Here is a 12,856-nt window from a genome sequence, read left to right on the forward strand (position 1 = left end):
ATGAGTATTGTCACATATTGTGAGGAAAAATCTTCCACAATAAAAGTCAACTAGTAATTATTTGAAAATAGAAGGGATTCTTCTGCAGGTAGAGGCTGACCTATGTGGTCTGTGACATCCTGTCTAACTCTGAAATGCTATACCTTGGACCCTGTGACGCCAACAGAAAGTTTGCTTAACAATATTAGTCAATCAACTGCCTGGAGCCAAGCACCCAGGGGATGGCATGGGGAAGTCGTATTCTTAAGCCCCCATCAGAACCATTTCTTAATAGTTTCTCTAATCTATTAGGGTATATGATACATGTATGTGTGAAAACTGTTCTGAACCACCATTAAATGCCAAGTGCTTCTATCCATCTCAGACAAACAAATGAATGATTCTTTCCAAGGCTGTCAGCAGCAATTTTATTTGGTGATGTAGATGTGTATTTCTTTACATGTTCATTAACAAGCAAGAGGCACACCCTGAACATCCAACCGAGAGGTCACTTTTGTTGTTTGCATCACATTCCATAAAGATTTAAAAGAAATCATCAACAAAGCCTTTGGCCATTATCTCTTAATCCTGAGATAATTACAAACGGTCATGAAACAAAACTATAATTAAGAAATTATAGTCCCATCGAAAATTCACAAAAGCACCAAGGAATATTAGAAATGTTCTCCACTGGACTGATGATTTTCCCTGCAATTAAACACTTCTGGAGATTTAAGATCATCGATTGTAACATCAAAACAAATTAAAAGTTTTTTTTTTAAATGAGAAAGATCAATAGTTTCTGATTGAAATCTTGCTGCAGTTGGGTGCATTGTCAAAAGTAGAGTTCTTTGGTGAGCATGGAGACCATACAAGGAATCTGTTTCTTCTCATTGAAAGACGGGTCGTCGGACTGAGATTCAAAGTCCATGGCCACTCTGTAGTTCACTCGAGTGAGGATCTGCATGATCTCCAGGTTTTTCCCGTCCTCATTCAGGACCGAGCAGAGGGCCTGCACAAACCAAGAGCCCTTTCCTGGATTCCTCCATGAATAATAGCCTTCAGAGAGGGGAGAAAGATCAAAGGGGATGACATTGGCAGCTGGTTTCCCAAGAGCCATTGTGAAGAGATAAGCTTTCATGTGTTAGAAAGGCCTTTTTGGATCTGCTTTTCAGAAGTTCTCTTAAGCAGTCTTAACGACGCTTGTGTGAGTCACTGCAGATCACAGGATAACAGATTTAGAAATGGAAGAGACCTCAGAGAGCATTAAGGCTAGCCTCTTTATTTTATAGATGATGAAATCGAGGCCCAGAAAGTGACTTGTCTGAGGTTATAAAGCAAGTATCTGAGGTGGGATTTGAATCCAAGGTTCCCGGACTCCAAGTCAGAATCAGGAAGAACTGAGTTCAAATCCTGACTAATACACCTATTAGCTGTGTAATTCTGAGCAAGTCCCTGAATCTCTCAGCTTTCTTATCTATAAAATAGAGTTAATAATAGGGATACTGTGAAGATCAAATGGGATTTATATATATATATATATATATATATATATATATATATATATATATATATATGTATGTATATAGATAGAGTTACAGTTTTTTATTATTATTATTAGGGATAGATAGATAGAGTTACAGTTTATTATTATTATTATTATTAGGACAGGACAGTACTATGTTCACCACTGTGAAACAAGCCAAGGGCTACTAGTGGTAAGTTAACAAAAGAGAGGAAATAGATTTAGCTCTTGTAAGTTACTGAGCCTACAATGAGAACCTCATTGGTTAAATATTCTGACCTCAAGTAAATCAGGAATAATCATCTGTTTGCTTATAGTTTATATGGTGCTTTTCAGATTCCCCTCTGAAAGGACATAGCATCAGCCACTGTCAGACAAAAAAAAATCCCAGCCTGATTATACTTCCAGCATGGCCCTCATCTAAGTCCAATGGGAAAAATTTACTTCCTAAGACTTGCATTGTATTTTCTGGTTTTCAAAGTACTGCTTTATGCTATTGCTCATTTGATCTTCTTAACCTCAAGAGGTAGGTAGGACAGGTATTACTATATTGGTCAAAATACAAGCTGCGCCACTAAAAAGCAATCTTCCTGTAAATTAAAAAAAAAAGTATACACTGAAAAATAATTATTCAAAATTACCTGATTTGCTAGTAGCTTTCTTTCCCTGTGCTCTCATCCACCCTCTACCTGCACCCCCCACAAGGAAATAATTTTGTATTTACTTTGCACGCATATTATTTCCTTATAATAGAATGTAAGCACCTTATGGCCAGGGTCTCTTATTCCATAATACCTGGTATGCAGCAGGGGCTTAAAAAATGCTTGCTAATAAGAGAATTGTGAAAAGAATCCTGGATTGGGAGCAAGATGCCCTGACCCAGGTAAAAGTCTTGGCTCCATCGCTAACTGGCTGACATTAACTCCAGGTAACTCACCTCACCCCAGGTCTATTTCTTTATCTGTAAAATGACTATGTGATCTTTAAGGCCCATTTTAAGTCTAAATCCTGTAACAGATTTAGAAGAGGCAGAGGAGTCTACTAATAAAAGATGGCTCACTTTCAGTCGACCTCAACTCTTCTCACCGTTGATCAGTTCCAAAGCTTATAAACGCATGGGTTCTAAAATCTCTGCTTCCCTCCCTAACCTATTTTTCCACTTCACCAGAAGGGGGTGTAGGTGAGAGATGGAGATAGAGACAACAAGATTTGGTGATAATTTTATAATGTGGAACAAGTGAGAATGAAGAGATGTGAAGCTCAGTGGCTGGAAGGATGGTGGCATCTTCTAAGTCAGCTATTCTCAAACTTTTTGTTTCAGGACCCTTTGATGCTCTTGAAAATTACCGAGTACCCCAAAAAGCTTTTGTTTATGTGGGTTATGTCAATCAACATTTACTGTATTAGAAATTAAAAGTGCTAAATTTAAAAGTATTTATCAATTAATTTTAAAATAGCAATAATAAATCCATTACATCTTAACATAAATGTTTATGAAAAATAACTATGTTTTTCCAAAATGAAAAAAATCTAGTGAGAAGATTAGCAGTTTTACATATTTTTTTTGCAAACCTCTTAAATGCCTGGCTTAATAGAAGGCAGCTGGATTCTTCTATCTGCTCCTCCATTCAATCTGTTACAATATGTTGTTTTGGTTGAAGTAGATATAAGAAGAAAATCCAGCCTCGCAAAGATAATGTAATTGTGTCTCAGTGTAATTGTGAAAATAGTTTTGCTTTTGTGTAGGTCCTTCTGAAAGGGTTCTGGGGAATCCCAGGGGTCCACAGACCACGCTCCGAAAACTGCTGATGTGAGTAATGGGTAAGTTCAAAAGACGGGTGAGATTTTTTTGGGGACGGAATGAAGTTTTGGGTTTTTCTGATATGCTGAGTTTGAGATATCTATAGGATAACAGTTTGAAATGTCCAAAGATGGTTGGTGATGAGAGACTGGAGACAAAAGGAAGTACAGATGGAAATATTTCTATCTATAGATCTATATAGATATGGGAGTTATGTGTATAGAGATTATAGTTAAACCCACGAGTGTTGATGAGATCACCAGGTGAGAATGTACAGAAAGAAAAGAAGGCCTAGAACGGTGACTTGTGGGTAGACGTAGGGTCCCTCTGAACTCTGAATCTTGTAATAAAAGTGGTCGTATGATCTGATCACCTCCTCCTCCCCCTCCCCACCGGCCATGAAGGATGTAGCGTGATACAGTAGAGTGGGTGTGATATGGATAAAGATCCATCCCAGGAGCCTGAGAAGGCGCAGTCAGATTGGAGGAAAGAATCGAGGAAGGAAGAGAAGTGTTTATGAAAACCCAGAGAAGAAAGAGTATCTGAGACAGAGCAGTCAACAGTACAAGGCTGTAGAGAGGCCAAGAAGGATGAGGACTGAGGAAAAAAAAAAACATTAAACTGGGCAATCAGGAGATCATAGGTAACTTTGGAGTGGGCAGTTGAGGGATGAGTTTGGAAGCCAGAATGCAGAGGGTTTAGAGGAAAACGAGAAAGTGGAGGCAACGAGTACAGATAGTTTTTTCGAGGACTTTATCTGGGAAAGAGAGAAGAGATGTAGGACAAAAGCAAGGGAGAAAGGAAGAGTTGAGTTAAAGTTTCTGAAGGATGGGGAAGACATGGGTTTGTTTATAAGCAGCAGGGAAGGAAGGGATAGATAGAGATTGAAGATTAGAAAAGGGGAGGAGGTGATAGTGAGGACAATCTAAATTTAGAGCTAGAAATAACATTAGGGTTAGTCCAACACCTCCATTTTACATATGAGGAAAATGAATACCAGAGGAATAATGTGACTCCCTCAAGGCCACAGAGATAATTAAATAGAAGAGCTGGGATTTGAACCCAGGTCCTTTGATTCCAAATTCAGTGTTCTTTCTACCATATTATGGTACATCCTTCATGGTCGGGGGAGAGGGAGAAGATAGTTAAATCATAGGATCACCTCGCCACCAGATTCAGAATTGGAAGGGACATCAGAGATTTAAAAATGAAGAAACTGAGGCTCGAGAGGTTAAGTGATTTACTCAGAGTGATACAAGTGGTATGTAATAGCCAGAATTTGAACACAGGTCCTTCCTCTGACTCCAAATGCTCCAGCATGCAAACCTCTTTAAATCCTGTGGCATTAAAAGTCCATCAGCAGGGTCTCCCTGAGTCATTTTAAGAACATGGTGAAGAGAGAGTTGGCCTCAAAGCCTAGAAGGACTGTGTTTCGGTCCCATCTTTGACTCACATCAGCTGGGTTACCCTTGGCAACCTTAACAAACTTAACCTCTTGGTGCTCTAAGCAACTCTCTAAATTGCAGAGAAGCTGTGCAGGTAGGAGTTTTCTTCATTCAGGTTATTCCCTACGGCAAAGTGACCACAGGTACAGTCCCCATCCCTATCCCAAACTTAATCTCTTCCTAAGTATTTATTTGCTGTGAGCATCTCCTCCACAGCCAACACTTGTCAAGGCTGCCCTTATAGTTATAAGAACTTTAACTCAGGTATAATGTTTTTACTAGAACTAAAATAAAGGCTTTCATTCTACAAGATCAGTACAGGTTCTCCTAATGACAAATAACAAATGTGCTTGTAGATTGCTGGAGTTTTAGGTTTTTTCCATACTTGTTTGTATCATTCCTGGCTATTTCTGTCCTCGGCTAAACAAGGAGTGGCAATAAAGGGCGGTGAACATCATGGGAGCTGAGTGGAAAGCACACTCTTTTTTATCCATCATAAATCCTGATAAATGCATCTGGGCAAATGTTACTTGAATCCATGCACGTGATGCTCACAAACCTCAAAACAAAACAAAACAAAAAACCCACAGGAATGTTTCTATTTAAATAAACATTAATAGACCTTAGTGGAAATACTTTTGAATTTAACATTTTGCCCTGGAACAGTACATTTAGATTTATACCTGGAACTGTTGAATAGGCAAAGAGAAAATCGGCTTCAACCGGTATCTTGCATCCAGGATTAGCATTTGTATCATTTATAGGTCCGGAGTCCGTCTGGATCCCATCATCAAACTCAGAACCTCGGCAAGCCTGAAAACCAAAGCAGGATCCACCCAACAGAGTTTGAAATTAATGGTGAATATAGAAAAAGGAAGTGTTGCAAGCTAACTCCACAGTGAGGGAACTAATATATTAGTCTCTGAAGAAAAAGGGGGAAAACCTCAACTGCCTTTTAAAACCCAAGTTGAGCAAATATGTAGATACATGGATATATCACACAGTGCAAGTGTTTCTGTGGGACAATCTTTTCTCAAACTTTGTTGACTTTGAAAAATCCTTACCTGAATGAAAAATAATTTGGGTTTCCCTAAGAGGGTCCTGCATTTATCTCCCCTAAAGTTGATAGTCAGGTCTCTTATTGGAGTGACTCCATCTGTCCCGTAAATTAGGTCCTCTTCTCCATGGCTCAGAAGGATACAGGCAAAGCAGGCCGAGTCGCTATGGTCCTCTTGAGAAACTGTAATTAACAAGTGATTCACAATGAGAAGGTAAGTGAGCTCTCAGGCCTTCTTTTCTCCCCTCCCCAGCCTCTAATGCCCCTGCACAATTAACATTTCCACAGATCTGGTATTTATTTTTGAGTGGGTGGGCATACAGAGAAAAGGGGTGGGCAGCCTCAGTGAAAAGTGTTGGAAAAAGGGGATATTTGGGTTTTCTTCATTCTCATCCTCTCCTCCCTATCCAGATTCTACCAGGAAACACCACATACTGTCTGACAGGAGATGTGGGTATAGACAAAAGAGGCAGAGCCTTTCCCATTGTAATTACCAGATACCCTGGATTCTCAAAGTTCTTTGTATGGTTGGAGGAAATAGGGGATAGTAGTCACGCATGACAGCACTCAGAATATTTTTTTCCAATATTGTTTTAAGATTAGATAAGTAAGATAAGTTATGCCAGTTCAGTGACATCTTGCCCTTACTGCTATCACCAGTGCAGTCAAAGGTAACAGCAGAAGCACTGTCCATCTGATATGCCAATAGGAGAGAACTCTATGACTATTACCTATTCCAGTTTTCTCAGGGGTGTATCAAATGTCGTAAGGAAAACTATTCAGAACACTACACCGGTCTGAATAAATAACAGATTCTCTCCCTAAATGTGACTTGTCTAAAACTTCAATGTGGTCTACCATCTCATCTGTCATAACCTAGGGAGGGCTGTTGGTTTCCCCAATACCTACAGAAACATCAGCAGTGACTTCCCTGTTGTTGTTTTCAGTCATGTCCAACTCTTTGCCACCCCATTTGGGTTTTTTTGGCAATGATACTGGAGTGGTTTGTCATTTCCTTCTCCAGCTCATTTCACAGATGAGGAAACTGAAACAAAAAGGGTCAAGTGACTTGTCCAGGGTCACACAGCTAGTAAGTGTCTGAGGCCAGATTTGAACTCATGAAGATGAGTCTTCTTGACTCTTGGCCTGGCACTCTATCCACTGTGCCACTTAGCTGCCCCAGTGACTTCCCTATCTGCCCCTATATATGTTGTTGAGTACAGTCAGAGAAGTTCAATGTGATTACTGCAGGGTAAAGAGAAGGCTAACCCCTCTCATTTGAAAGCTTCCAATGAAGGTCTTTAATCCCTTCCCCAAGTCCATCAAAGATAGGCATTCCACATTTGTCCATTTTCTTGACTTTCTCCATATCCCCAAAGTTCTCTCAGAGAGGTCATTCTAAAATGGAGCGAATTTGCTTACTTCTGACTCTTCATCTGTATCTTACTGTTTTACAGCTCTCCCCTAGTCCTGTTTGACAGTCCCAGAAGAGGCAGAAGTGCCTTGTGCATTTATGCAATGTCACACAGCTAGTGTTTGAGATGGGATATGAACTCAGGTATTGCTCATTCAAAGTCCAGCACTATCGTACTACAAACAAGCTAAACACTGGTCATCCAGGCAACCTAGCAGGAGGGAAAAGTCTGCAGTGCATCATTCTCTCTGCTCGGCTAAAAGGTCTTTCTTTTTAAATTCATTAAATATTTCACAATGTCATCCTTTAAAGTTTCTAACATTCATCTTCTAAAATTCTGAGCTCCAAATTTTCTCCCGCTCCTCCCCCACCCATTGAGAAGGAAAGCAGTATATCATTAATTATACATATGAAGTCATCCAAAACACATTTCCATAACAGACCTGATGCAAACACACACAGACCCACAGACACTAGGCTAAGAGGCCTTAAACACTGCTCATACTCTGTACCATTCACCTGCATTAACACTGGCTCACTGGAGAAAAAGGCACACAGGCTCACCTTGTTTGAGCAGGCTCTGCATGTCAGAGCAAGAGCGGTTGTTATAAACTGTCACATCAAATCCTAAGTTTCTGAAGCATTTGCATAGTCCTTCAGCATCTTTATCCGTGCCATTCCTTGTACCCATGCCTGGAGTGGGAGGAGAACCAATCAATAAATTAGTTAGCCAACAAATCAATCAACAAACATTTCCCAAGAGCCTCAAATATGGCAGGAATATGAAATCAAGCTAGAGGTCACCTAACACTTAATACCATTCATTCTTAATTTCATTTCCTCCTTGAAAGGCCAAATTTAAAAAAAAAAACACACAAGCAAAATAAAAACCAAACCTGAATGGATCAAAGCCCTTTCAAATCAACCAAGGTGAGATAATCCCTTTGAATCAACATTCTGGTCAAAATTGAGCAGTTCCATAATAAAAAAAAAACCTATTTGTACAGGCCTTCTGAAGAGTGTCAAGGCAGAGGGTTTTGTTATCAAGCTGGAATACCTTGACTGCTGGGTATCTTAATCTAAGGCCCTCTCCCTTAAATAACTATTAACTTCTAAGAGTAACCCAACATAGTAGGTAAAATATTTGACTTGAGGGTTAGAAGATGTGGACTGAAGTTCTTGTTTCATCATCTACTAGCCATATAATCTTGGGCAAATTACTGAACCTGCCTTTCCAGCTACTAAATAGATACAATCACATGTGCACAACCTGACTTTCTGGATTGTTTTGTAGACCAAAGGAGATAGTCTACGCAAAGCACTTCAGAAATCTTGAGTACTCTATGCCAATTCTTGGCTATTAGACAGGGGAGGACCACAAGTTGGAATTTACTGTTTATTAGTTCTCTTCAGAGAGCTCCTGCAGCCAGGTTCAATACTTCAGAGACCGTCTAGGTCAGGGGTAGGGAACCTGCGATCTCAAGGCCACACGTGGCCCTCTAGGTCCTCAAGTCAGTCAAAGAGCGACAACTGAGGGCCTAGAGGGTCACACTTCAGGATGGCCTTGAGGCTGCAGGTTCCCCACCCCTGATCTAGGTCAATGTCCTCACTGTACAGATGAGGAAACAGCACCGGAAAAGTTAAGAGACTTGCCTAGGGGTATAAAGCTATTACATCTGAATTGAAATTTGAACCCAGATCTAATAATGATGATGATGATAGCATCTACATAGTGCTTTAAGGTTTGCAAAGTGCTTTACAAATATTAACTCATGGGGCAGCTAGGTGGTGTAGTGAATAGAGCACTGGCCCTGGAATCAGGAGGACCTGAGTTCAGATCTGACCTCAGACACTTGACACCTACTAGCTGTGTAACCTTGGGCAAGTCACTTAACCCCGATTGCCTCGCCTCCCCCTCCCAAAAAAAACCCAAAACAAAATCCAAATATTAACTCATTTGATATTCTCTTTACTACTTCTTTAAGTCTTTTGCAGATTAGATATTCCCAGTTTTTTAATTCAATATTCATATGGCTTTGATTTCAAGTAGGACTTACGGGTTCTATCATCAAAGTGTTTGTTATTTATTATGATGCATTTGCCAACCTTCTTGTAATTCATATTATATTGGAATTTGGGCACGACTACTCGCTTATGGTCTTGCAGGGACTGGTTTGACTTCTCTGATGCATTTTTCTTTTTCCTAGGGAAAAAAAACAAAAAGCCAATTAGGGGCTATGAAAGGAAAAAGTTGCGACTTCTGTGGCTCCTTTCTTTACCACCTGCCTGTATGAAGGACTTTTAGCCCACCAGCATGTCTATCTGTGCAGAAAAATTAACTTGAGGATGAAGATGGTTGCACCAACTGATACTCAACAAGCATTTCCTAAGTGCCAGGTATTGTGTTAAATTCTGAGGATACAAAGAAAGGCAAAAGACAGTCCCTGATCTCAAGGAGCTCACTGTTTCATGGTTCGTTCTTGGTTTTGTATCCTTAGCGTCTAGTCCAGTGCCTAGAAAACAGGAGGAGCTTAATAGTTCTTGACTGATGCCTAATTAACATATTAAAAGGACAAAAATATATTACAAACAAAATAAAGGCAGGTTCCCAATTCCAGGATGCTATCTGGTTCTATAAACATTCAAAACAGAACAGTCACAAATGCATGAGAAATCTTACATTATTCTCTAGCGTTTGATACTGTGGACCCACCCTTCCTAATGGATAAACTTTTTCCATGGCTTCCATGAAACTGCTCTCTCCTCATTCTCCTACCAGTTTGACTGCTCCTTCTCAGTTCCTTCACTGATTCCTTTACCCTCCCCCCACCCCCGTCCTCCAACAACCATGAGCATTCCCTAAGTCCATGTGCTAGGGCCTCTGCTCTTCTCTCTCTGCATTCTCCCACAGTTATCTTAGCTGTCCCCTTGGGTTCAATTAGCATTATCTTATGTAGATGACTCTCAGTCTGCCTCTATGGGCTCAGCGTTTCCCTATAGCATCAGCTCCCACTCTAACTACCGGCTGAACATGTCTACCTGGATTTCTACAGCACCCCAAGCTTATCATTTTACCTCATGAACCCACTACATCCTTCCTTAAACTTTCCTTATTTCTGTTGATGGCACCCAGTCACCCAAATCTGAAACCTTAAGAGTCAATTCTGATACTGTGTTCCTCTTCTCTCCCCTCATTTACAATTAGTTGCCAAATCTTTTAAATCTACCTAAAATCTACTCTCCCTTCCCCACTCTCATGGCCACTACCTTAATTCAGGCCCTCATCACTTCTTAGTTATTAATCTCCTGGCTTCAGGGATCTCCATCTTCCAAGTCATCTTTCCTAAACGCACACCTGTTCAAAAACCTTTGGTGGCTCCCTATCACCTCTAGCATAAAATGCAGATTTCTTAACCTGGGATTTAAGTCCTTCTACAATTTGGTTTCAACCTACCTTTCCAGTCTTACTTCCCCTTCATGAATTCTACGTTCTAGTCTCCTACTAGCCACTTGATTTCAATCTCTCTTCTTTCTAAGCAATTCACGAATGCTTAGAATACTCCATCTGTATGCGTTAATTTTTGTTTCCTCTTTAGGCTGATTCCCATAAGCTGAAAATTTTCTTTCCTTTGTCCCTATCACACCCACCTTGGATTACACTCGATTTTGTAAACATCAGGTCCTATTTAAGCTCCTTGAGCTCAGAAACTGTTGTTTCTTACCTTTATATGCCTTGCATGTCTTAAAGTGTTTGATTACATTTTAAAATTGAATTAAATTTTATGATAGAGAGAAACATCAAATGTCAGACCTGGAAGGGGCCTTAAAGGGCATCTGGCCTGCCCATTTATCTATTTTTAATCAAGATTTTTTATTTTTAGTTTACAACACTCAATTTCGCATGTTTTTGGGTTCCAGATTTTCTTTCCTTCCCTTCCCTCCCCCCCCCCCCAAGACGGCATGGAATCCGATATATTTTCTACACATATCTTCGCATTAAACTTATTTACACAACAGTGAAGTTGTAAAGAAAAATTATGACCAATGGAATGAATCATGAGAAAGAAGAAACAAAACCAGAAAAAAAAAAAGGGCACAAATAGTTCGCCTCAATCTGCATTCAGACTCCATAGTTCTTCCTCTGGATGTAGCTTGCTTTTTTCCATCATGAGTCCTATCTTTGAGCCTTGCATTGCCGAGAAGAGCCAAGTCTATCAAAGTTGGTGATCACAGAATCAATATATCTATGATTGTGTACAATGTTCTCCTGGTTCTGCTCCTCTCACTCAGCATCATATCATGGAGGTCTTTCCAGGTGATTATGAAGTCTGTATCTTCCCCATTTCTTATAGCACAATAGTATTCCATGACATTCACATACCACAACACGTTTAGCCATTCCCCAATTGATGCTGCCCATTTATTTTACAGATGAGAAAACAGAGAAGGAAAGTAACTTTGAAATGCTTCCAAACTTGGATCAACACAAGGACAGCTTATGACTTTAAAAGGAATGTGGACAGAGCACACCTCCTCTCTTGGACTAGAAGTACAGGTTAAGACAGCCCTTATCAGAAATGGCAATATGTTGATTTGTTTAGCTTTGCTAGGAGGACGAGTTAGTAGGTAGTGACAGAAATACACACAAAATAAAAGGAATAAATGGAAACTAAACCTCCTGCCCCAAATCTCATAGTTGATTAACTCTTCTGACTCTCAGGCCGGGGATTTTTCCATACACATTGGCATTTATGATTTGTTATATAGATGTAGATAAGCATTGATATCTTTTAACCTAAAGTTAAGTTTGAAGTTCAGAGGACCAAAATGACCATGAAATCATAGCATCTGGCCATGTAACCAACTCCTTTACTGATTCTTTCCTGTTTTGCTTTTGGTCCGGATTTGTGATTTCATTGGTATAAGGAACTTATTCTATCAAAGAAAATGAAATTGTCTAGGGCAGTGGTGTCAAACTCAGATAGAAATGGGGACCACTAGTCTACACATAATGATCCCAATGGGCCACATATTGACTTACTTTTAAAATGTAATGTTATTTATGTTTTACTGTATTTTTATTTGTTTTGTAAATATTTTCCAAATGCATTTTAATCTGCTTCTGGGCATGGGAGTATTGGAACCTAAATGTTTGCAACCTCTGGTCTAGGGCACTGAGAAATTAAGTGAATTTCCCAGAGTCATACAGGTTTTCCTGACTTTGAAGATGGCTTTCCATTCACTGCATCCTGCTGCCTCTCTTCCTTATGGATACAAAGTATACATTGTCTCATTTGAACCTTACAAAAAAGTGTGAAACAATAATAATTTATTTTTATATATTGTTTTAAGGTTTGCAAAACTTTCCTCAGACTAATCCTGTGAGGTGGGTAGGGTATTTTAGAGATGGGTGAACTGAAGCTCCTGGAGTTTATGTAGTTACATAGTTTGCCCACAGCTAGCAAGTGATGGTGCCGGGATCAGATGCAGATCTTTTGACTCTAGTCCAATGATCTCTCCCCATATCATATTTCCTCCCTATTATAGCTTATCATACAAAATGTGTCATTTTATACAGTTGATTTGATCTCAACAATTTTTGTCCTTTTTATATTTAGTTCTATCAATTTTAACT

The 12,856-nt window shown here is 39.6% G+C and overlaps 1 protein-coding gene across 2 annotated transcripts in view; it reads right to left on the minus strand.

Annotated features, from left to right (window-relative positions):
• Positions 1–377: 377 nt before the first annotated feature.
• CASP7 (caspase 7) overlaps positions 378–12,856 on the minus strand; it is a 50,783-nt gene continuing 38,304 nt past the window's right edge. For both annotated transcript variants that reach the window (XM_036769516.1, XM_036769517.1), the window contains exons 3-7: positions 9,279–9,424; positions 7,786–7,914; positions 5,815–5,990; positions 5,434–5,563; positions 378–1,038 (exon numbers count right to left, since the gene is read on the minus strand). In XM_036769516.1, coding sequence (XP_036625411.1) covers positions 815–1,038; positions 5,434–5,563; positions 5,815–5,990; positions 7,786–7,914; positions 9,279–9,424 — 805 coding nt within the window. In that variant the 3' untranslated portion in view covers positions 378–814. The remainder of the gene's footprint in view (positions 1,039–5,433; positions 5,564–5,814; positions 5,991–7,785; positions 7,915–9,278; positions 9,425–12,856) is intronic.

This window comes from Trichosurus vulpecula, chromosome 8 (assembly GCF_011100635.1).
Source record: "Trichosurus vulpecula isolate mTriVul1 chromosome 8, mTriVul1.pri, whole genome shotgun sequence".
Lineage (NCBI taxonomy): Eukaryota > Metazoa > Chordata > Mammalia > Diprotodontia > Phalangeridae > Trichosurus > Trichosurus vulpecula.